Here is a 24,718-nt window from a genome sequence, read left to right as displayed (position 1 = left end):
GGCTATGGGGACCTATAAACAGGTACCATATAGGATGCGGTACCGGGACACCACACAGGGCTCTGTACACTGAGGACAAGCAGGGCTCTGTACACTAAGTACAAGCAGGGCTCTGTACACTGAGGACAAGTAGGGCTCTGTACACTGAGGACAAGTAGGACTCTGTACACTGAGGACAAGCAGGGATCTGTACACTGAAGAAAAGCAGGGCTCTGTACACTGAGGACAAACAGGGCTCTGTACACTGAGGACAAGCAGGGCTTTGTGCACTGAGGACAAGTAGGGATCTATACACTGAAGAAAAGCAGGGCTCTGTACACTGAAGCTCTGCTTTTCCTGCCCACACTTCCTGTATTTTGTCTCTGCACAGAGACAAACAGGTAATAGCAGCAGAGATGAGACAATGTTCTGTACAGCAGAGAGACCCCTAGTTGTAAGAATTATAGAACAGTTTTAACTAAAAAATATACACATATTTTAAGCCTATTACAAATATACATATAATATTATTATCATATATATATATATATATATATATATTATTATTATTATTACGTAATATAAAGTTTTTGCAAATGACAGGTACACTTTAACTACAAGAATGTACGTATGTTATCGTTTGTTACCTGCTCCTGCGCACACAGTGGAATTTCCGTGCCAGATGTTTTCGGCAAGGAAATTCCGTTTTCTGTGTCCACTTAATGAATGAGCATGTTTATTCTTTCTGCAGACCCCGCACGGTCCTAGCGCCATGTTTATGCCGGTGCTCACAGTTTACAAAATGCCCGCAAGGGGATTCTCCGTGCGGATATTCCGTAGTGTCAAAATAGCCTTACCGATAGACAGGGCCTACAGGGAGTTACTTCCTATCTTATCATGTGTATGAAAAGAAGCCCAGCATTGGTTTTCTTTTTTTTGTTTTTGTTTTTTGAATGATGTCCATTACAAGAGCAAAACTGTAAAAGACAAAAAGTAGAAATTAAAATATTATTCGCCAGTGAGAAAGAGAAGATTATTCGAAAACCTCCACACATACATTGATGGAAATACGCCGTGGTGAGGGAGAGCCTTGAGAGATGCTTTAAGGATAAATTCCTTATTATTTTGATGTAATGCCAGTGTTCTGCAGGCGGCCGACATGGGAGCAGCCTCTCACATGGAGGTGTATTCTCCTCTCAGATAAGCTTATTTACTGCAAACTATTGCAAAAAATGATGAGTCTAATAAAGAATAATAAGTGGCTGATCAGAAACAGATGTTACAAGTGTGTTCTGAAGATTGAGATTCTGGAGGAGAACTGGAAATCTTCAATCTCTTCTTCCTATTCCCCACTTATTTAAGCATAATTATCCATAAAGTACATCATTCTAAACTTCCTCCCTTTTAGCCCTATTTCACTTTTTCAGTGCAATAGTTTTGATACATCTGTCTCAATGCCTTAAAAAGGGGTAAAATCCTTCCAGTACTTATCAGCTGCTGTATACTACAGAGGAAGTTGTGTAGTTCTTTTCTGTCTGACCACAGTGCTCTCTGCTGACACCTCTGTCCATGTCAGGAACTGTCCAGAGCAGGAGCAAATCCCCATAGCAAACCTATGACAGTTCCTGACATGGACAGAGGTGTCATCAGAGCACACTGTGGTCAGACTGGAAAGAACTACACAACTTCCTCTGGAACATACAGTAGCTGATAAGTACTGGAAAGATTAAGATTTTTTAATAGAAATAATTTACAAATCTGTTTAACTTTCTTGCACCAGTTGATTTGGGAAAAAATTTTTTCACCGGAGTACCCCTTTAAACCAGTGTTTTCCAAATAGCGTGTATTCAGCTGTTGCAAAACTACAACTCCCAGCTTGCCAGGACAGCCTTTGGCTGTCTGGGCATGCTGGAATTTGTAATTTGCCACAGCTGGAGACACGCTGTTTGGAAAACAATGTTTTAAAGGGTACCTGTCAGATCCCACACAAAAAAAAAACATTACAGTATATGTTACTAAGCACCTAATCCTGATCATGTACATATAATTTGTACGTGTCTAGCATCTGTATTTCTCACCCTTGCGTTATATCTCTTGCTCACTTGCTTTGTCACTTTGTGCTTTGGAAGGGGCGTCTCCTTACTCTGCATAACTCATCTTCCTCCCTGAATATGCTGTGCTGGGTCTCTCCATCCAATCACTGTAGACTGCTCTGTAACCCCCCTACTCCCTTTTTTTGCATGCTGCAGTCTAATAGGACAGGTGGGAGCACAGAGGAGTGCTAGTCCCTCCCCCTCTATTCCTGGACATTTTATCAGCCTGTTCTTCAGCCTGGACAAAGATGATGCTGCAGCCAGACAGGATTGTGGTTAGGTATGGGGTATGGAAAGCCATGATTTCTTTAAAAAGGAAATAACATTTTCGTATGAAGTATATTAGCCAAGATGTACAACATAAAAAAAGTTTTAGAATTTGACAATGCTATTTAAAGAGGTACTCGGAATGATTATTTTTTTTCAAATTAACTGATTCCAGAAAGTTAAACAGATTTGTAAATTACTTCTATTTAAAAATCTTAATCCTTCCAGTACTTATCAGCTGCTGTATGCTCCAGAACAAGTTGTGTAGTTCTTTTCTGTCTGACCACAATGCTCTCTATTGACACCTCTGTCCATGTAAGGAACTGTCCAGAGCAGGAGAGCTTTGGCTGTCCAGGCAAGCTGGGAGTTATAGCTTTACAACATCTGGAGACACGCTGTTAGAAAACGCTGTCTTAAAGGGGTTATCCAACATAAGTGTCCTACATTAATGGACATATTTACCAAAGATCCGTGCTTGTGTTGGTGGTAAATGGCCGTGTCATGTGTCCCCCATCACGCTGCTTGCTTGTTTTTGGGAACTGGCTACTTCCTGTTTCTATGGCCTCCCTCAGACTACAATCCCCAGAATTCTTTGTTTCAAGGTGGGAGGTGATTTATTTCCCTCCCACCCATTGTAGCACAACACAACCTGACAAGCTGTGGATCTGTGTGATGATGAATGTGCGCACATGTGCACCGGTGACGTCTCCAGGGGCTGGCTTCATTGTCTTGGGCCGTGCAGCAAATTGGGAAAGGTCAGAGACAATACTTATTTTGTAGGCTGCAGAAAATGAACTTCCGGGAAAAAGAATAACAAAGAAATTCGATATCAGCCACCAAATACAGGTAAGTGAAGTATATTAGTAACTAGACTAACTTTGGCGCCCCTGTCTTACATTCAAAGTATCAAAAATCCTGGAATACCCCTTTAAAAGCTGAAAATTGCATGGCCCTATAGGAGTTAAGCATGCTTTATTTAATATTCATTGGCTTATTCCCCAAGGTCTTTGTGCTGTAACTAGAATATATATTAAATATAAATATTTTCTTCGTTTTTTCGTGAAGCCGAGCGTCAATTCACTTGACAGTTAATCTGGAGTTAAGTGACCGACATGTCGGGAATGTAAATGGGTTGTATGCATTGCCTGGGAATCTATAGCTCATGTCCATTACCGTCGCTCCTGCCGATGTCTACCACACCTGCCGCGCTCATGAGTTACGAGCAATCATTTTTCTCTGCGTGCGAATGTTCGAAATGTATTTCATTTTAGCCGGCACGCACTAAACACTCATCATTTATATGCACGGGATCATCGCTCTCTTGTAAAAAAAAAAAAAAAAAAAAAAAAAAAAAAAAAAAGGCACCAGTGTTTTCCGAAGTTACTCGTATCCACAATCGGATGAATTTTTTTTCGATTGTAAAAAGATGTTCTGCTTTTCGGTAGAGTGTGAAATGCAGAGCACAGAGGAAATAGGAAGAAAAAATAACAAATGAAAAAGCTTTTTATTAAATAATTTTTTTTGTTTTTGCAACGATATCGTGTCTGGAAAAGAGTGATTTAACATGACAAAGCAGGATATCTTTGTTACATTGTTGCCTAACAGTGTGAGGCCCAGCGTTACGAACCACACTACAGAGAAATACATCTCCGCCGATGTCAGCTCTGTCTGCTCCTCTGCCACTTTTACTGATTACATCTTGTAGATCGTTGTTGTTTTTTTTTTCCTCTGCTCACTTTACAGGTTTTACAAAGTAAATTATGTGCTGCCTAACTGTGCACAAAACGTATCAAAAGAAACAATGGATCATGTGGAAAAGGGAACAATGGACAGGGAATTTTAGCAAATGCAACAGTAGATATTTTCAGGGAACAAAGAACCCCCAACCCCCCCCCGTGAACCAAGCTCCTCATGTGCATATGAATAAAAAGAATAGGGATTGAGGGTTGATAAGTATCATCAGTATCACTCGTACTACCAATACCAACAGGCTGGTGTGGGTACTACTGATGACAGATTCCTGTTTAAAGCATACCTGTCATTTCTGGTGACTTTTCAGGCTAAGCTCTTGTGGGTTTGTACATGAGGAGCAGCACTATTTCTGGCCATTATATAACTTGTCTATGGTATTTTTCAGCAGATTTCTGCTCTGCAGGCTTCATCCCTATTTTGCAGTTCTCACAGAGCTAATGGGGAGAGCTCTCTCCTCCCCCCCTCCACAGACTTGTATTGCTTGTCTTGAAGACACAGGACAAAGCCAAGCTGATTTTTCAGATAATAAGATTTGAGCAGTGGTGGGGGTGGGGGGGGGGGGGGTGCATGATAACAGGAGAAAGAAGGATTTTTGTTCAATAGTATTTTACAAAGTTTCTCATAAACGTTTGATAGAAATGTGTTTATTTTTTTACATTTTTACTTTTTAATGGGGTCGGCCACAGCTTAATTATAAAACTCCAGTAAATGATGCCCAGGCAGTATTCAACAAACAGACAAGAAAAAATGAAACACTTAAGACATTGTAATATAACCCCTCGTTCCTAATAAAAGGGAGGGAGGACAGGACAACCTTCGGGCCCAAAAGGGGGGAGTAGTGGCTTTACAGCATGCCAAACTTAAAAAGTATGACAGGGGGAGGGTATGACGTACATGACAATCCATAGTGTTCCATAGGTGGCAGCATGGTGGACATAATCTGCTATTTCAAGGTTATACTCCAGTGGTCTCCAATCTGTGGACCTCCAGATGTTGAACCACTACAACTCCCAGCATGCCCGGACAGCCGTTAGCTGTCCAGGCATGCTGGGATTTGTAGTTTTGGAGCAGCCCGAGGCACCCTGTTGGGAAGCTTTCCAATGGATGAATTCCTGTTCCTGCTGTACACTCTAGCAGGGAATTCAGCAATGTATCTAGAACCTTAAAAAAGCTGATTTTGTCCACCCAGTTTCCACCTAAGGGATTCTATGGAGTGTTATGTCCTTCATCATGTATAGTTCATGCCTTTTTTAGTCTATTATTCCATTAAGCAGTTTCAGTCAGTGATTTTCTGCCAAAAGTTCTGTTATCTCAGGATACTTTATTAGTTTTGTCAAAACCCGCTGACTTTTATACCCGGTGTTATGCTATTATAATGCCGGTGGCAGTCTTCCTGGACCACAAGAAATGGTTTTCTTAATCTCAGCTATTTATTAAATATTAATACGGCCTCAAATCTTTTTTTTTCTTCGTTTTCTTTCGTAAAATTAAACATTTTTCCAAATTCTCACAAGTTACATTATGCATGTCAGCTGTATTGTGTGAAACCACCTCAACGGCTTATTACTTATTCATGCGGGATTCGTATGTTTACAGCTTTTCGCTAATCCCGCATCCTGGAGGATTTTTTAATGTTTAAGAAACTTACTTTTTGTTAAATATTAAAATGACAATCATTTTAAATATTTTAGGTAATGTTTTGTTATGTGCTAAGTGTTGTTAACATTTCATCCTCTACAAGGGGGGAGGGGGGTAGTTAGACAATTGTGTTTTGTTGTGTCTGGGTCAAGTGTCAGCTGTATATCCCCACTTCCCCCTTAACAGTGTGTCAGCTAAAAAGGATCCATAACAGTGTATCCTCTGTAAATTACCCCATAACAGTGTGTCACCTTCAGATGACCCATAACAGTGTATCCTCTATAGATGCCCCCATAACAATGTGTCAACTACAGATCCCCCCACATCAAAAACCTTTTGACCAGATTGACCAGGAGGGGTCAATCAGCCACACAGGATAAACATACAGCTCTTAATAAAAGGGTCTTCTTCAGAGCACATTACCTTTAAACTGTACTATCTAGAGAAAGGAGAGAAGGCGCTCCATGTGCGGGATCAGCAGATCTTGTATGTGGGGGAAGGGGAGGATATTCCCAAGCCGCTTACTAAAGATGGTTGTGCGCCCACACACAACAAGGTCTAGCGTGATATGAATGGTAAGGTTCACTGCAGCCCTCCTCGGTAGAGAATGGAACGGGAGAAGGATGACCGTAGAGTGAGGAGTTAGTCCGGCGCAGAGAGGAACCGTCAGGCCAGGTTAAAATTAAAGGATTTATTGGATGCAACGCATTTCGCTGTGCATGCGCAGCTTCATCAGGCTTCATGCCTGATGAAGCTGAGCATGCGCAGCGAAACGCGTTGCATCCAATAAATCCTTTGATTTTAACTTGGCCTGACGGTTCCTCTCTGTGCCGGACTAACTCCTCACTCTACGGTCATCCTACTCACGTTTAAACTGTACTTTTACTTTAAAAAAAACTTTTCACATGTCCTAGAGACAAGACAAAAGTTTTGACCGGTCAGAGTCTGAGTGTTCAGACCCCGACGATCACTAAAATGGTCGGGGAGAGAAGCATGCCCTGACCAAGACAGTCCCATAGACTTACATTGTAAGTTTGTCTTGCATAGCACGCTCTTCTCCCAGCTCATTCTAGCAGTTAGTAAGGGTCTGAATACTTAGACCCCGGCCAATCAAAACTTTCAACATGTCTCTACCATGTCTCTATCTCTGCCATTTATTGACTCCTACTGGTCAGCTGGGCCAGTCTGGTCCCCACAATCCTGATTCTGACCAGTCTGGCCCCAACAATCCTGATTCTGACCAGTCTGGTCCCCACAATCCTGATTCTGACCAATCTGGTCCCCACAATCTTGATTCTGACCAGTCTACAGCTCAGATGAAGTATTAGCTGAGCAGACACACTTATCTTAGAATACAAAATCACACATTAGGGTTAGGGTTGTGATCCAGGGTTATGTCAGTGTTTAGGAGAAATGCATAAAGGGGTACTCCGGTGGAAAGCTTTTTTTTTTTTTTTTTTTTTTTATCAACTGGTGCCAGAAAGTTAAACAGATTTGTAAATTACTTCTATCAAAAAATCTTAATCCTTCCAGTACTTATTAGCTGCTGAATACTACAGAGGAAAATTATTTTCTCTTTGGAACACAGAGCTCTCTGCTGAATCATGGGCACAGTGCTCTCTGCTGACACCTCTGTTCATTTTAGGAACTGTCCAGAGCAGCATATGTTTTCTATGGGGATTTTCTCCTACTCTGGATAGTTCTTAAAATGGACAAAGATGTCAGCAGAGAGCACTGTGGTCATGTTGTCAGCATAGAGCTCTGTGTTCCAAAAAGAAAACCATTTCCTCTGTAGTATTCAGCAGCTAATAAGTACTGGAAGAATTAAGATTTTTTTACAGAAGTAATTTACAAATCTGTTTAACTTTCTGGAACCAGTTGATTTAAAAGAAAAAAGTTTTCCACTGGAGTAACCCTTTAATTTCCCAACTAGATTCCGGGTTGCCAGAATCTTTTCGGAGTGATTAATTATGTGTCCAGGCGGATCTGGCTTGGATCGGAGCCTTTCATATTACAATGTGAACAGCATCTCTCTTGGCAGGGTGAGTTTTATGAGTTAGCAAGCACGAGGTCAGAAGGTTTATAAAAGCTGTAACACCCCTTTAAGGACAGTCAGATAGGATTTATTCCTCTTTTCTTGTTTCTCCCTAGTGACCTTCCATCTAACAAAATGCTGACAATGTAAAATGCATTCCATAGTTCAGTATTTAATAAGAGTATAATGGAATTGCATTATGGATGTCATTATGTTCAGTCACATAAGGGGTCGTAGTGTTTTAGATAAAGATTATACTGGAATTGTATAATGGTCATGTCCAGTGGTTGGTCATGTTGGGGGTTGTTAGAAGGGGGAAGAGACAAAAAACAAAGAGGACAGCATAAAATAGAATTGCATTATGGTCATGTCCAGTGCGTGGGTAAAGATGGGAGGTATAGTGTTCTACAGTATATTTAGAGTGCAATAAATTTGTATTAGTGTCAGGTCTAGTGGTCAGGTCATGTCTGGGGATATAGTGTTCTGGATGTTGAGATTTATTGAATTGTATTATGATCATATCCAGTGGTCGGGTCACATTGGGGGTTATAGATTATAATAGGTTTGTATTATGGTCATAGTCTGCATTCGCATTTAAGTACGGTTTAGAGGGGTTCTTGCTCACTGGTATCTCTGTAGCACACCCACAGAAGCAGCATAAGTATGGGAAACATTATAGAGCAGTACTAACCAGTGTAATCTGTGAATTTAGCACTGGAATTAAATTTAATACTCACTACAAGCTCCTACAGTCTGTCTGTCTGTGTGTCTCTACCTCTGCCTTTCGCTCTCCACTACTCACTCCATAGACATCTTATGAGCAGCTGTAACCTAATTCATCTTGAGATGGATTTGATTAGTTTTAACAGAATGAAATGGGGGAGAAGAACAGTAGCCTGGCAAGTGGAGAACGGGACACTTTTCTTTGAAATGATGTATACTTTCTTACATTCACTTGAACTACTGGTTCATTAAAAGATATACAGATATATACATATATATACACACACACACAGACTTTGACTCATATTGTAAGTTTTCAAGTGAATAACATCATTATCTTGGAATTTGTATAAACCTTACTCCGTATATATATTGGCCTCATGTTTCAAATTTAACTTTGAAGTGTCTTTGAACCATAATGTAGGTGCAGAAATACCTATTCTACGCCCAAGCAGGGTTTAAAACATGCATAACTCTCATTTTCAGATATTAAGGAAACATTGAATGTTATTCCCTTCTAAGACTTTTCTCTGAATTTCCCTGTAGGAATGTGCAAACCCCTGCTGTAATGCCAGCACGTGCCTGCTCTCTCCAGGAGCCGTGTGCGCCCATGGACTCTGCTGTGAAGACTGCAAGGTGATTTCCTTTATAGACTTTTATTTAAATGTGTTTATATCATTTAGATAGAGATGTGTCAAGTATGCACCAAAAATATATACTGTACATGTTTTTAATTATTATTTATTTTTTGTTCTATTCATGTCTACAGTAAGGGTGCGTTCACATTGGGAAAATCTCCCTGAATCTCCGCTTGCGGAATTCAACGAACAGAGATTCATTCTGGCAGCTGCCATTGCGGCACTGCGCCATCACCATTGACGGCGCAGAACAATTTCAGCGGCGGAATGTTTAACCCCTTCAGGACGCAGCCCTTTTTTCACCTTAAGGACTGAGCCCTTTTTCGCAATTCTGACCACCGTCGCTTTACGAATTAATAACGCGAAAACGCTTTTACCAAATATTCTGAGATTGTTTTTTCGTGACATATTCTACTTTATTTTGGTGATAAATTGTCGGCGTTACTTGCATCCTTTTTTGGTGAAAAATCCCAAAATGTCATGAAATTTTAGAAAATTTAGCATTTTTCTAACTTTGAAGCTCTCTACTTGTAAGGAAAATGGATATTCCCAATAAATTTTATTTTTATTCACAAATACTATATGTCCACTTTATGTTGGCATCATAAAATGGACATATTTTTGCTTTTTGAAAAAATCAGAGGGCTTCAAAGTAGAGCAGCAATTTTCTAAAATGTCATGAAAATTGCTAAATCTGGAGGGACAGATGTTACAGAACTACAACTCCCAGTATGCCTGGGCAGTCTAGGCATGCTGAGAGTTGTAGTTTGGCAACATCTGGAGGGCTACCTTTGGTCACCACTGTAACAGTGGTCTCCAAACTGTGACCCTCCAGATGTTACAAAACTACAACTCCCAGCATGCCCAGGCAGCCTTTGGCTGTCTGGGCATGCTGGGAGTTGCAGTTTGGCCTTCCCAGTGGTTGCCACAGTAAAGATCACTTTACTTTCACTTTCATTCCCCCCACCGTAGTTTCCCTACCTGAGCCAGGATCTCTGCAGTCTCCTGCGTTGATTGGGGGTCCCCAGGTATCTTCTCCTCCAGGTACCAGCCTCCATCTTCTCTCCACGTTCCCCACGACATCCAGGGGTGGGCAGAACGGGGGTTGCCATGGCAACCCACTGTCCTGCGCTGCCATTGGTCAGAATCAGTTCTGACCAATGGCAGGGGATAGGAGGAGATCGCAGCACTGCGACCTCACTCCTAGCCCTCAAGAGGATCGGGGTTGTCACTGACAGCTCCGATCATCCCTATTTTCCGGGTGATCGGGTCACCAGAGACCCGATCAGCCCGGAATAGCAGAAAATCGCATGTCTGAATTGACATGCGATTTTCTGCGATTGCCGACATGGGGGGGTCTCAGGACCTCCCTAGGCGATTTGCCGGGATGCCTGCTGAATGATTTCAGCAGGCATCCCGGTCCGGTCCCCAACCGGCTAGCGGCGGGGACCGGAATTCCCACGGGCATATGCATACGCCCTACGTCCTTATGGACTCGGGATGCAAGGCATATGCATACGCCTAGCATCCTGAAGAGGTTAAGTTCACCGTGCCTAATCCGCTAGCGGAATTACATAGTGTGAATTTAGAATTTTGCTGGTTTCCTCTAACCTAGAAGTGGTGCATTATCAGTTGCTTCCCTGCTTAGGACCTCCTTCTATTAACCAGAGCAGAGAACCACAAATAAAGAGTAACTCTATCTCTAATGGACTCAGCACAGCCATCAATTTCATAGTCAGCACAATTTCAACTCTACAAAGCCTTGACAAAAAGCATCTACTGCTGTGGAGGCCTCAGCAAAACTATACATTACAAATTTGCCCTTACTTTTGGACCATCCCAACTGGTGTGGACCAGCTGTGCTACCGAACCAGTTTGACTTTTGGTGAATTCAAGGAATAGAGGCTACTTAGCCTCTAGATTTTCACCCCTTATGCCCATCCAAGTTCCAGAAGCTTGGCTTCTGCTGCTAGAGACTAAGAGGCCACTTCCTAAAAGTGGTTCCAGGCACTGGAAAAACAGGACGAGGTGGCACTGGTGCAGGTGTGAGTTTAAGGCTAGGTTCAGACTACGGGATTTCTGCCTTCAATTCCGCTTTGAAATTGCAAGCAGAAATTCTGCTTACTAAAATGTACATGCTAGTGAATGGGTTTTGCGTTCACCCATTCACACTTTGGAATTTTTGGAGCAGAATTTGTGAACAGAAAATTTGCTTTAAAATATCCACCTGAAGAATGGCGTTGCTCATTTTTCAGGCGAATCTACTCGCGGAACACATTGCAGTCTACTGGGGAATGCAATGTCTGCGTGGTCCTAGCGCCGACTGATTCAGTCAGTGCTGGCTGCACTCGGAATCTCTAGACGGAATATTCCGTCTGGAGATTCCGTAGTCTGAACCTAGCATTAGGGTCTATTCACATGGCAGAATTTCTGCTTCTGGAATTCTGCCTCAATTTACAGCCCATAGACTTCTATGGGATTCAGCACTCCCATTCACACTGCTGATTTTCCGCTTGTGGAATTCCGTTAACGGAATTCTGCAAGCGGAAATTCAGAGGTGTGAATGGGAGTGTGGAATTCCATAGAATCAATTCTAAACAAAAATAGCCCGGTAGGTTTTGGGATAAATCACTAAATTTCTCCAATCCCCTTATTGGAAGGGGAAACCCACTCCGAGGAATAATACCCTCAACTGAAGACCTACCTAAAATTGAAAACAAAAATAGAGAAAAAGAACACCGCACATCCACAATTTGTATTTTGATCCAATTGCTTCTCACCATAAATTCAAACACTAACAGGTTGTTAGTATACATTTTGATCAAAAAGTACAAGCCCACTCGCCACGTCAAGGCCACCTATTTAGAGTGGGTCCCTAACCCAACATTGGCATAGTGCCGGCCACCACCACCGCAACACCATGCCCACAGGGGGAGCGACCCAGTGGTCAGGCAGCCCCACTGCTGCCCGACCCAGCCCCTGGCTCCGGGCCACACCACCCCACAGACAAAGCATCACAGTAACTATGACTGCCGCAGTGCAACCACACCAATGTGAACACCTACCAAGTGCTCCCTGCCAGAGGGCTGTAAGAATGCTTGGAGGAAACCCTTATGCAGTCTCCTGCTAATTAAAAATGCCTGGGCCGAGTGGGTGGAGCAGAGTGCTGGCTATGAAAGAGGGGACAGACTACACTTGTAAAACAAAATATAGAAAAAGAAACACAGCCGCACATCCACAATTTGTATTTTGATCTGCTTGCTTCTCAGCATAAATTCAAACACTAACAGGTTTTTAGTATACATTTTCATAGCCAGCACTCTGCTCCACCCATTCGGTCCAGGTGTTTTTAATTGACATAAGGGTTTCCTCCTAACATTCTCCCAGCCCTCTGGCAGGGAGCACTTGGTAGGTATTCACATTGGTGTGGTTGCACTGCGGCGGTCATTGTTACTCTGATGCTTTGTCTGTGGGGTGGTGTGGCCCAGTGCCAGGGGCTTGGGTGAGCAGCAGGGGGGCTGCCTGGCCACTGGGTGGCTCCCCCTGCAGGCATGGTGCTGCGGTGGTGGTGGCCGCCACCCGGCACTATGCCAATGTTGGGTTAGGGACCCACTCTAAATAGGTGGCCTTGGCGTGGTGAGTGGGATTGTACTTTTTGATCAAAATGTATACTAACAACCTGTTAGTGTTTGTATTTATGCTAAGAAGCAAGTAGATCAAAATACAAATTGTGGATGTGCGGCTGTGTTTCTTTTTTTCTATTTTGTTTTACCACCTAAAATTTTACTTTTATTCATACTTTTAAAACTGACATTACAACACAATATGTGGGTTAAAATTATCAGATAGTGCAGTGAGACGAGTTTAGACAATGCCCACAAGGTGGTGCTACTTTGAAAGTCTCAGTTCATTGTTATCACAGTTGACAAGTTGTCCTGAATTAGGATCTATCTGTCTGTATTGAGACCACATCTTCTGCTGCACACCTGTCTAAAACCAACAAACACCTTCCCTAACGTTTTGCTGTAAAACTAGCTTTCTCAATGGGACATCAGGTATTGTAGTGTCAGCATCCGGCGGGTCTTTTATAACCTCATATGATATCACTTGCGATGCGCTGTCTGCGCTAACTGATCCAATGAGTGACTGCTACATCATTGTTTGGCATTTCTTGGTTGAATCAGCTATGCCTTTCTTCCGTCCGCCAGGCAACGCATGCTCTCTACAGGGTTCCAGAATCCCTGCGCACCCAGTCTGCTGTCTTTGCGTATGCTCATTCAGAGCTAGTGCTCCGATCTCTCATATTCAACTGCACCTGTGTATCCTAAACTAGGCAGTGCACCTGCATGTTTCTTCACTCAGCATTGTAATTGAGGATTGTATTGCAGTCACTGCTCAGGCGCAATGGTGACATTTGAAATTTAGAATCCCATGGATTCTATGGGCTTTAATTTGAGGCAGAATTCCACAAGCAGAAATTCTGCCATGTGAATAGACCCTTAGGCTGTCAGGTCTAGGCAGAAAAGTCATGGCAGGTAGTGCAGTTCAGTGCAGTACACAATGGTAAAACAGAGACAAGATCAGGTAAGCAGGCACCGGTTAGGTGCCTGATAGCAGATAGATGACACACACCATCAAAATGGCAAAACCCCTCTATTGTTTAGGCATTAGAAAGTGGGCAGAGCAGCCTTAAATAGGTAATGGCAGGTAGGGATAATTGGAGGACACATTGGAGAAACACACACTCTGGCAAACTACTCTTCCCAAAATTACGTAAACAGAGTAACTTGCGGGGCTATACCCTTTGAGCATTTCTTCAAATTGTGTCCTTTTCCTGTTTTTGCTTCTTCTGGATATCCTAACCACCTCCGGTGACCACAAACAGGCCGGACATGGCCATAAAAGTACAACCCCTTTAATTTCTAGTCAGTGTGTATGCACAGCTCCTATGGGGCAGAACAGGAACTACAGTATTTTTAACAGCATACAAAATTACTCAGGTCTTGGGTTTTTCCCAGGTTGCAATGCATCAAGACATTACATCAGTAGTCAGGTGTGCAAAGGGAGCCAGTCCTGCTTGAATGGGTGGAGTGACCGCTGGGTGAGAGAGAGATCATTTTGCAATGCAGCTTATTTGTGTTTCAATGGGTGGGGGTGGCTGATGTGTGGGAAGGAGGAAAGTGACCTCAAACTTTCAGACAAGGAACTATGGGACTTGAAGTTTAGGAGTCCGAACTTCCACAAGAAATACCCTGTTTACAAAAATATAGCCACAGCATTAATCTCACAACATAGCCATTATTCCCTGAAACAAGCGCAGATCTTTCCTAAGCATGTCCATTAATGTCTAGCAGGTAAGTACTTAAATCACCTTTTGGGGGAGAACCCCTTTGATGCCACTTTACCATTTTACATCTGAAAAATAAAAAAATTTCATGTTATTTGACACCATGTACATTTGTACACAACCACTTCAAAACACTATAAACAAAAAAAACACCTGTAGAACAAAAACATATATAATAGAGTAAAGTTCTGACTGGGTTTCAGATGGTTCCCATTCACTTGTCAGTATTATTATATTTTGATATTTTTAAGTCCCTTTGATAATTGTAGCAGTATTCCTTGAAGGTAGAGCGAAGGTTATCCCGCCCATCACATGATAGTCACTCCCATTATTAAAATTAAGTTCCACCCATCTGACTCATTCCCTAAATCAGACATATTAAAAACCTCATATGTCAGGAACGGTAGGGTGTATCAAGAAACTGTAAAAATGTGTGTGATTAGAGCACCCTAAGCTATTTCATGAAAAAAAATTCAAACTTAAACAGATTTGTAGACTAGGAGCAAATTCCCATAGAAAATCATTAATTAATAGTAGTAATTTACAAATCTGTTTAAAGCAAAACTGTCAGCTTGCTCCCCCCACACAAACCAGCGGTACTGGCTGGTAGTGCAGGGGACGCTGATCAGTTTGATGCCTACCATAGATCGATCTGCTGCGCCGTTTGCCTGTTATCTTCTTTCTTCTTGATATGCAAATTAGTTGCTAACTGGCATGGGCGGGGGTACGGCCTTCATCTGGCACTGTGACGTAACTTCCGCACGGCCCGCAGCACCACCTGGCTTATGAATATTCCTGTTCTCCCTCATCATCTCCCTCTCCTCCCCGCTGATTTCAGGACTCCACTGCGCATGTGCTGGCTTCCTGTCTACACCCAGAAGCCACTTCAGTGCAGCTTCCATCCAGCGGAGCTGACCTTCAGTAAGGGTGTTGGCAGGTTCTTGCCTGCCTTCATTTAATAATCTGTTATTATATTGCCCATAAATAAAACAAAATACTGTATAGTATTGTACATTGTATGCTGGAATGAAGCCGCACTGAAGTTGCTTCCGGGTGTAGACAGGAAGCCAGCACATGCGCAGTGGAGTCCTGAAATCAGCGGGGAGGAGAGAGAGATGATTAGGGAGAACATGAATATTCATAAGCCGGGGCGAAGCTGCGGGCCGTGTGGCAGTTACGTCACAGTGCCAGATGAAGGCAGTAACCCCGCCCATTCTACTTAGCATCTAATTTGCATATCAAGAAGAAAGAAGATAACGGGCGAACGGCGCGGCGACCATGGTAGGCACCAAACTGATCAGCGTCCCCCGCACTACCAGCCAGTGCCACTGGTTAGTGTGGGGGGAGCAAGCTGACAGTTCTCCTTTAACTTTAAGGCACCAGTTGATTTGAAAAAAAATGTTTAAATCGGAGTACCCCTCCGGTATCACGCCACACCCACTCCATTCATGTAGCTGTTGTGCCTCCTCCATAGACATGAATGGACGGGGCGTGGCAACTGTAGTCGCCAGTCATCCGGCATGGAGCGGAGTTCGCTTTGTGCACGGATGACTGGGGTGCCGCGCTGGAGATCGTGGGTCCGCCCCGGCGGTACCCCCGCGGTCAGACATCTTATCCCATAACCTTTGGAGTACCCCTTTAAGCTCAGTGGAATCCAGTTGAACCCAACAAATTTGATGTAACCGTAGGCCAGAATGACACATTTATGACCTCCATCAGGTAACACTGTGGGAACATAGCCTAAGGGTTTAATCTGTTGTGATTCTATTTTTCAAATCCCTATCAAATGTAATTATGAAAACATTTATCTGCATTTCTATATTTTGGGCACATTTATTCTTACAACTGCATCTAGGTATAAAAATATCCACATTTTCCTCATTTTTGGCCATATGGTACCTTTACAACGTGTCATCTGGAAGTGTGTCCAAATGCCCATTGGTCAGATACAGTAAGTGGAAGACGCCAATGTGCTGAAATGTTTAATTATTTTGTTTCGTTCTTCTCCGTGTTTTAATTAGTCATCCCTATTCCCAAAGTATAATGACAGACAGATGAGGACAGGACAAGTAACATCCAACTCGCTGACTCATTTCTTTTTCCTGATTGCATTTTGGCCGTGTATAGTGCTAAGTTTTTCCCATGTAGGTCTGTCCTCTACAGACTGTATCCCCCCCCCCCCCCCCCCCAACACTATAACGCTATTTACTGCTGAGAACATGGGAAGAATTCTATTCATGACAGACGAATAGGTCCCAAATGAAGTCAAGCTCCTATAGCAATAGTTTTCCTCATCCGGCTATTCCTCATCCTCCTTCCCGATTACTAATAAACAGACACACCGCTCCGATACGCATTTTGTCCTGCTAGCATGTGATGGATTTACATATTTTTCCTATGTTACTTCGTAGTGATACATGAAACATGTACATTTTACACCAAGAATTCTATATTCATGACAGTGGCTGCTTGTGGTACAGACTGAGCACAAAATAAAAGCCTAAGTACTATGGACCTGCTGGATAAAATAGGTGGTATATCAGTGGTCTCAAACTTTGGCCCTTCAGATATTGCAAAACTTCAACTCCCAGCATGCCCGGACAGCCGTTGGCTGTCCGGGCATGCTGGGAGTTGAAGTTTTGCAAAGCCCCACCAAGAGTTGCACTTAGGTAATAGTCATCCAATGTATATGATTATTCCAGTGTCTCTTCTGTCCAATGTTTAACGTTATATAGCTACCAAATACGTAGGTCCCAGGCTCTTTTCACATTAGGCTTCTATAACACAGCACTCTTAGTACTGATGAATCCATTTTGAAATGGGCCCGACTGACTTAAAATGAGGTCTGTCCGAGTATTGATATGTTTAACAGTAACAATTGCCCAAGTGATGGTGGTTTTCTTGTTATCAAATATACCCTTGACAGAGCAGCAAATGTAAATGAGTACAGAGCCAGAGCTGGTCATACTTATACATAACAATTCAGTAAAGAAATTATCTGATGGCCCTCCCCATATCAGCAAATCGGTACTTTTATTTGGACAAGCAGGTCATGGATACAGCAACTGGCCGACGGTCCGTTTCACGCTATACACAACGCTTAAAGGGGTACTCTGCCCCTGGCATCTTATCCCCTATCCAAAGGATAGGGGATAAGATGTCAGATCGCCGCGGTCCCGCTGCTGGGGACCCCGGGGATCGCTGCTGCGGCACCCCGCCATCATTACTGCACAGAGCGAGTTTGCTCTGTGCGTAATGACGGGCGATACAGGGGCCGGAGCAGCGTGACATCATGGCTCCGCCCCTCATGACATCACGGCCCGTCCCCTTAATGCAAGTCTATGGCAGGGGGTGTGATGACCGCCACGCCCCCTTCTTGTATTACATAGACTTGTATTAACGGGGGCGGGCCGTGACGTCACGAGGGGCAGAGCCATGACGTAGCGATGCTCCGGCCCCTGTATTGCCCGTCATTACGTGCAGAGCGAACTCGCTCTGCGCAGTAATGATAGCGAGGTGCTGCAGCAGCGATCCCCGGGGTCCCCAGCAGCGGGACCCCGGCGATCTGACATCTTATCCCCTATCCTTTGGATAGGGGATAAGATGTCTAGGGGCCGAGTACCCCTTTAAAGGGGTACTTCGGTGGAAAACTTTTTTTTTTTTTTTTTTAAATCAACTGGTGCCAGAAAGTTAAAGAGATTTCTGGCACCAGTTGATTTAAAAAAAAAAAAAAAGTTTTCCACCAGAGTACCCCTTTAATCTTGACCTATCGGTCAAAGTTAAGCTCTGTGTATAGCGTGAAACGGCCTTTCGGCTAGTTGCTGTATCCGTGACCTGCTTGTCCGAATAAAAGTACAGATTTGCTGATATGATGAGTGCCATCGGATAATTTCTTTACTGCATATCTATCCACGTCTGGTACTCTTAGGATAGAGCTCCACCGCAGAGTGAGCACGGGACTTTATCAGAGAGGATTACTGAGGGTGGATTCTATTTACCTATGGGAGTAGCAGTGCTGACTGTGCTTTTCTCTTTCTATTGATACTCATATAGAAAATTCAGCCACACCTGCCAATTTTGCCAAAATCAGCCTATGATTTTATATGTATGGGTTGCCTCCTAAGGCTAGGTTCACACTATCTGTAGCTTCCGAGTGGGGGCAATGCAAACTGAATCAGTCTGGGCTAGGATCGCATGGACATTGCTGTCCCCCTAGATGGCAAAATGTCTGCTTAGCGGATTCCACCTACAGAATAAACAAGGGTGGAATTTCAACTGCAGAACGCCCCCCAACTGAAAATCCATAATGTGCTTTGTGCAGTGCCAGCAATGGGAATCTGCTGCACCGGAATTTCCGACTCGAAATTCCTATGCGAAGTTACAGTCAGAAATTCCATAGTGTGAACCTAGCCTTTGGCATGGTTCATACTGAGGAATTCCCTAGCATAATTCTGTTTAGAAATTATGCTCCAACATTTCTTTCTATGCATAGCACGGAATAGTAATACCAATTAATAGATTTCTATAAATAGTCCCCTATGGAGACAAAAAAATATATATATAAAAAAAGGAAAATGTAATAAATGTAATAGTAAAAGCCCCTACCCCAGTTAAAAAATAAATCACCCAATCACCCACTGTTCCCATTTTGAAAATTAAAAAAATAAAAATAAAATAAACAGATTTGATATTGCCGCGCGCGGAAAAGTCTGAACTATTGAAATATAATGTTATTGATTCTGTGTACAGCATAAACGTAAAAAAAAATAACAAGTCCAAAATTGCTGATCTGTGGTCACATCACATACCAGGAAAAAAAAAGCAATAAAAAGTCATCAAATTGTCACATACACGTAAAAGGGGAACCAATCAAAACAAAAGATAATGGCACAAAAAAAGAGCCCTCATACAGCCGCATATAAGAAAAAATAAGAAAGTTATAGGGGTCAGAATAGGGCAATTACTTATTTAAAAAAATGTATATAGTTTGACTTTATAAGGCTTCATTCAGCAGAAGAGCAGGAGGAAAAATACATCATGCAACATTTTTTGCCCCCACTACTAAAATAGTAAATGGGGTCTGTCGGGACCCGTTGTTTCCCGTTGGGCCACATCAAAAAAACCTCTGTTAAAGCACAAAAAAAAAAATGTGCCTGCCCGACGTTTGCCGACAGGGCACAATGTCAGTGTGAAAGGGGCTTAACATTGTTATAATGTTATAAAGAAAAGCAGTACAATAATATAAAGCATGTAACCATTGGTATCATTTGAATGGTATCGACCCACAGAAAAAAAGAGAACATGTCAGTTTTACCGTAAAGTGCACTGCGTAAAAACGAAAACTCCCGAGTTGCAAAATTGCATTTTCTTTTCAGTTTCCCAAATAATATTTTTTTTTTGTTGTGCTGTACATTTTATGGCAAAATTACAAAGTACAATTGGTCACACAAAAATTCAAGCCTTCATATGGGTCTGTGGATAAAAAAAAAAAAAAAAAAGAGTGATGTCTCTTTAAAGGAGTTCTATAGTGGAATACAACTTATCCACTTTCCAAAGGATGGGGGATGAGTTATAGACCGCGGAGCAACCGACCGTTGGGACCCTTTGTGATCTCCTAAATGAGGCAGAGTGCTTTAAGGGGGCGTGCCGACCCCCGCACGGAGCGGCGGCCAACACGCCCTTCCATGTTTCCCATATATACATGGAGGGGGGGTGTCAGCCGCGGCTTCCTGCAGGGGTCGGAACGGCCGCTTCTGGCAGACTGCTGGGGCCCCGTTCTGGAGATCTTGGGGGGTCCCAGCAGTTAGACCCTCCGCAATCCATAACTTATCCCATATTTTTTGGAAAGGGGATAAGTTATATTTCACTGTACTACTTCTTTAAAGGGGAGGAGAAAAAAAAACGAAAATGCAAAAATAAAATTTTACTGTGCTCACTTATGTATGTAATTTTTGTACTCACTCAATATGAATTTTGTGAATTTATAGCATTACATACTAGAGATTTATGACTTGAATTATTAGTTTTTTGTTATGGCTATTACTACAAAACACCTTTTTATCTGCCAAAAGTAAAGCATCGCCAGAATTAGCTGTCTGAAGTGAATGATAAGAATAATGGCTGGAGACTTGTTATTATCCGTGGGGGCAGCTCTCCTGTAGGCTTCTGCTTTATTGATACAACTGACTTAAATGAAAACAGGCTCTCCCCTCTCTACAGCCATTATATAATAATCGCTCTGATGTTCGGATGGCACTCCAAACTTTTATCCAGTTATAACATGTTTGTTTTGGAAGGGAATTAATCGTAAAAGTTTTCGTTTTATGGCCTGCAAGAGCCAAACACATGCCTGTTCTGAATTTTTATTTTTTGCATCTTATAACCCGGACACTAGGGAAAGTTCTACAATTCTACAATTTGCTGGCAAGTAAGACGAGATGTTACAGAACATACTCATTCTTTCGCTGGTTGTAGTTAATCTTGGTTGTGTTTTAGACAAGTGATGGCACTTTTAAAAATGTTCATCTAAAAATCAATAAGGCACAAATTTTTGTATTAGGCCCCATATAGCCTGTAAGGCAAACACCTGTTTGCCTTACAGTCCTCCTGAAGACGGTGCTGTTTCACCGAAACTAGTTGAGGGGGGGGGGGGGGGGCAAATTTCATGCTTTTAATTGTGTCACAGTAATCCTGCAAAAGAAGGGAAAACTGCAGTTCCCAATACTTGTCAAAAAGTGGGGGTATCCCCTATAGACAATTTTGTCTGGTACTGTGACCTAATGGCTTTAACCTGTATGTCACTACACAATATTTTAACACAGGAGACTTAAAGGACATCTGTAGTGCTCTGAACTTTATCCCCTATCATAATAGTGCTCTGAACTTTATAAGTTTTCGATCGCGGGAGGGGGGAGTCCGAGGTCTGGCCACCCCCCGCGATCTCCTGTACGGGCCGTGGCAATGTACAGGAAAGGCGGCGTTCCATACCCGCATGGTGCGGCAGCCGGCACCTCCCTCCATGAATCCTATAGAGATACATGGAGGGGCGTGCCGGCTTCCGCGTCATGCAAGGACGGAACACCCCCTTTCCTGTACATTGCCGCGGCCCAGTACAGGAGATCGCAGGGGGCCCCAGCACTCGGACCCCACGTGATCTAAAACGTATCCCCTATCCTTTGGATAGGGGATGAAGTTCAGAGTACTACAGCTCTCCTTTAATAAAAGTAAAATTTTAGGGGAGTTTATTTAAGGGGATCTTGTGCCCCGGGCCTAGTGCCCTGGGTTTTGGTATATTGGATAATTAAGTGGTCCTTGGCTCTCTTAGGGGATCATTTGTGGTTGCAGGTGTCAAGGAGGCAGGGTCAAGCCTCAGCATGCATGCCTTCTCCCTCCCCCACCACTCCCTGCCCTGCATGATTGATGTAAATGGCTTAGTGCTGATAGTGGAGCCCTGTACATCAGTCAGTTAAGGCTGGGAGGGGTGGGGGAGGGAGGAGATGTGCATGCTACCTCACTGTATATAAGCAAGCAAATGGGCATCAAAACATATATATATATATTTTTTTTTTCATTCAAAACCCCCTCTTTCTACATGATTTATTGTCTTCTTGGCTGCTCATTCAGCCGTCATAGTGTGAGAGAGGAAGGGGGCGTGGCCCAGCATAGAGGCTGTGAACACAGCAGCTGGCAGCTCTGAATCTTCTCCTCTCTGTTTACAATGGAATGTGCAGAGAGAAGAGAGGTCGGAACTCAGACAGTAAAATGAATGAGGGCATGCAGTAAGGCAGAATCAGGAGTATGCCCTGCTGTGCTATGATTCACAGGCAGGGAGCAGGACTGAGCTTGTCTGTGTCCCAGCTGCAGTCTGAGATTTAGGACTGAAATCTGTAAAAAAAAAAAAAAAAAAAAAAAAAAAGGCTTGTTGCCTGGACTGATAGGGAGACCCCTAGTGGTCATTTTTTCCAGAGGGGAAAATGTAATAGAAAGAAGCATATTTTTTAATAACATGCTATTGGAAAGTTATTCTGCATACATTAATCTATAATATATCAAAAGTTTTCTTGATGAAAGGTACCCTTTTTAACCCCTGCATATTTTGTGAGATGGAACCTGTGTGTTTTCTTCTTGGGTGCTCAGAAATACTTTTGACATGATAAAGGGAGGAATCCTGAAAACTTGTCCCTACAAAATACTGTTAGTCCAATAAAAAAGGTATTACAAGATTCTGCAACATCCTATGATTCTGCATTTGCATCACTGGACTAATACGGCTACTCCTTACTACATATATACTCTGCTCAAAAAAATAAAGGGAACACTTAAAGGGGTTATCCACCACAAGGTGATTTTAGTACGTACCTGGCAGCCAGTAATGGACATGCACAGGAAGGATCTGCGCTTGTCTTGGGGCTAAATGGCTATGTTGGGAGATTACCAGAACACTGTGGCTAGCTTTTTATGAACTGGTATTTGCTGTTTGACTTTTCTTTTTTTTTTTACTACAAATCCCACAATTCCATTTTCCTCCCTCCCACACATTAGCCACCCTACCCATTGAAACATAAATGAGCTGCATCCATTCAAAGACCTGTGGTTTTCAATCAGGGTGCCTACAGCTCTTGCATTAGTTGCAGATTGATCTCTCCCACCAAGCGATCACTCCACCCATTGAAGCAGACAGGCTCCCTGTCATCAGCTGACTAGGTAGTCAGGTCTCGGCCGCATTGCAACCTAGGAAAAATCTGAGACAGCAGTCATTTTGTATGCTGCTAAAGATAAATATTGGGGTGAAAATCACAGAAGAATTGTGAGAAAACCGTCACACACAGGTACAGACACTATATTATGAACAACACTAACTTTACAGCCCCTGTAGCATAGTCAAATAAAAAAAAATCCTGGAATACCCCTTTAAACAACACAATGTAACTCCAAGTCAATGACACTTCTGTGAAATCACACTGTCCACTCAGGAAGCAACACTGATTGACAATCAATTTCACATGCTGTTGTGCAAATGGAACAGACAACAGATGGAAATTATAGGCAATTAGCAAGACACCCCAATAAAGGAGTTTTTCTGCAGGTGGTGATCACTGACTACTTGCCAGTTTCTATGCTTCCTGGCTGATGTTTTGGTCACTTTTGAATGCTGGCGATGCTTTCACTCTAGTGGTAGCATGAGACGGAGTCTATAACCCACACAAGTGGCTCAGGTAGTGCAGCTCATTCAGGATGGCACATCAATGCGAGCTGTGGCAAGAAGGTTCGCTGTGTCTGTCAGAGTAGTGTCTAGAACATGGAGGCACTACCAGGAGACAAGCCAGTACATCAGGAGACGTGGAGGAGGCCGTAGGAAGGCAACAACCCAGCCGCAGGACCGCTACCTCCGCCTTTGTGAGGAGGAGCAGGAGGAGCACTGCCAGAGCCCTGCAAAATGACCTCCAGCAGGCCACAAATGTGCATGTGTCCACTCAAACGGTCAGAAACAGACTCCATGAGGGTGGTATGAGGGTCCGACGTCCACAGGGGGGGGTTGTACTTTCAGCCCAACACCGTGCAGGAAGTTTGGCATTTGTCAGAGAACGTCCTGTTCTCTTCACAGATGAAAGCAAGTTCACACAGGGCACATGTGACAGACGTGTGGTGAATTTATAGACAGTTTATACAAATAGAGCGGACATTATCAAGTCATATAAGCTTTGGGCTGTACCCTGAGACTCACTTATCAGAATGCTTTTTTCCCCTAGAAACCTGTTGCAAAAAATATCTGAATGGAACTGAATTTCAGAATTTCAGATTTATACAACTTATCTGCCACATGTGAATATGACAAGGGGTGGAACTCTCAGAGGTGCACAGGTTTCAGTCTGATAGGTAGTCCTGGTTTCCGGGGCAGCCCAAGGGTACATACAGTCATGGCCATAAATGTTGGCACCCCTGAAATTTTTATAGAAAATGAAGTATTTCTCACAGAAAAGGATTGCAGTAACATGTTTTGCTATACACATGTTTATTCCCTTTGTGTGTCTTGGAACTAAACCAAAAAGGGAGGAAAAAAAGAAAATTGGACATAATGTCACACCAAACTCCTAACATGGGCTGGACAACATTAATGGCACCCTTAACTTAATATTTGGTTGCACACCCTTTGGAAAAAATAACTGAAACCATTCCTATAACCATCAATAAGCTTCTTAAACCTCTCAGCTGGAATGTTGGACCACTCTTCCTTTGCAAACTGCTC

General features: G+C 42.9%; 1 protein-coding gene across 9 annotated transcripts in view; it reads left to right on the top strand.

Moving 5' to 3' along the window:
* The window catches only part of ADAM12 (ADAM metallopeptidase domain 12), a 686,181-nt gene that overhangs the window by 546,136 nt on the left and 115,327 nt on the right, over nt 1-24,718 (top strand). For all 9 annotated transcript variants that reach the window (XM_056532977.1, XM_056532982.1, XM_056532978.1 and 6 more), the window contains one exon: nt 9,034-9,123. In XM_056532977.1, coding sequence (XP_056388952.1) covers nt 9,034-9,123 — 90 coding nt within the window. The remainder of the gene's footprint in view (nt 1-9,033; nt 9,124-24,718) is intronic.

This window comes from Hyla sarda, chromosome 7, assembly GCF_029499605.1.
Source record: "Hyla sarda isolate aHylSar1 chromosome 7, aHylSar1.hap1, whole genome shotgun sequence".
In the NCBI taxonomy this organism is placed as follows: domain Eukaryota; kingdom Metazoa; phylum Chordata; class Amphibia; order Anura; family Hylidae; genus Hyla; species Hyla sarda.
The sequence above is the reverse complement of the archived record's forward strand: the minus strand, read 5'-3'. Positions and strand labels throughout refer to the sequence as shown.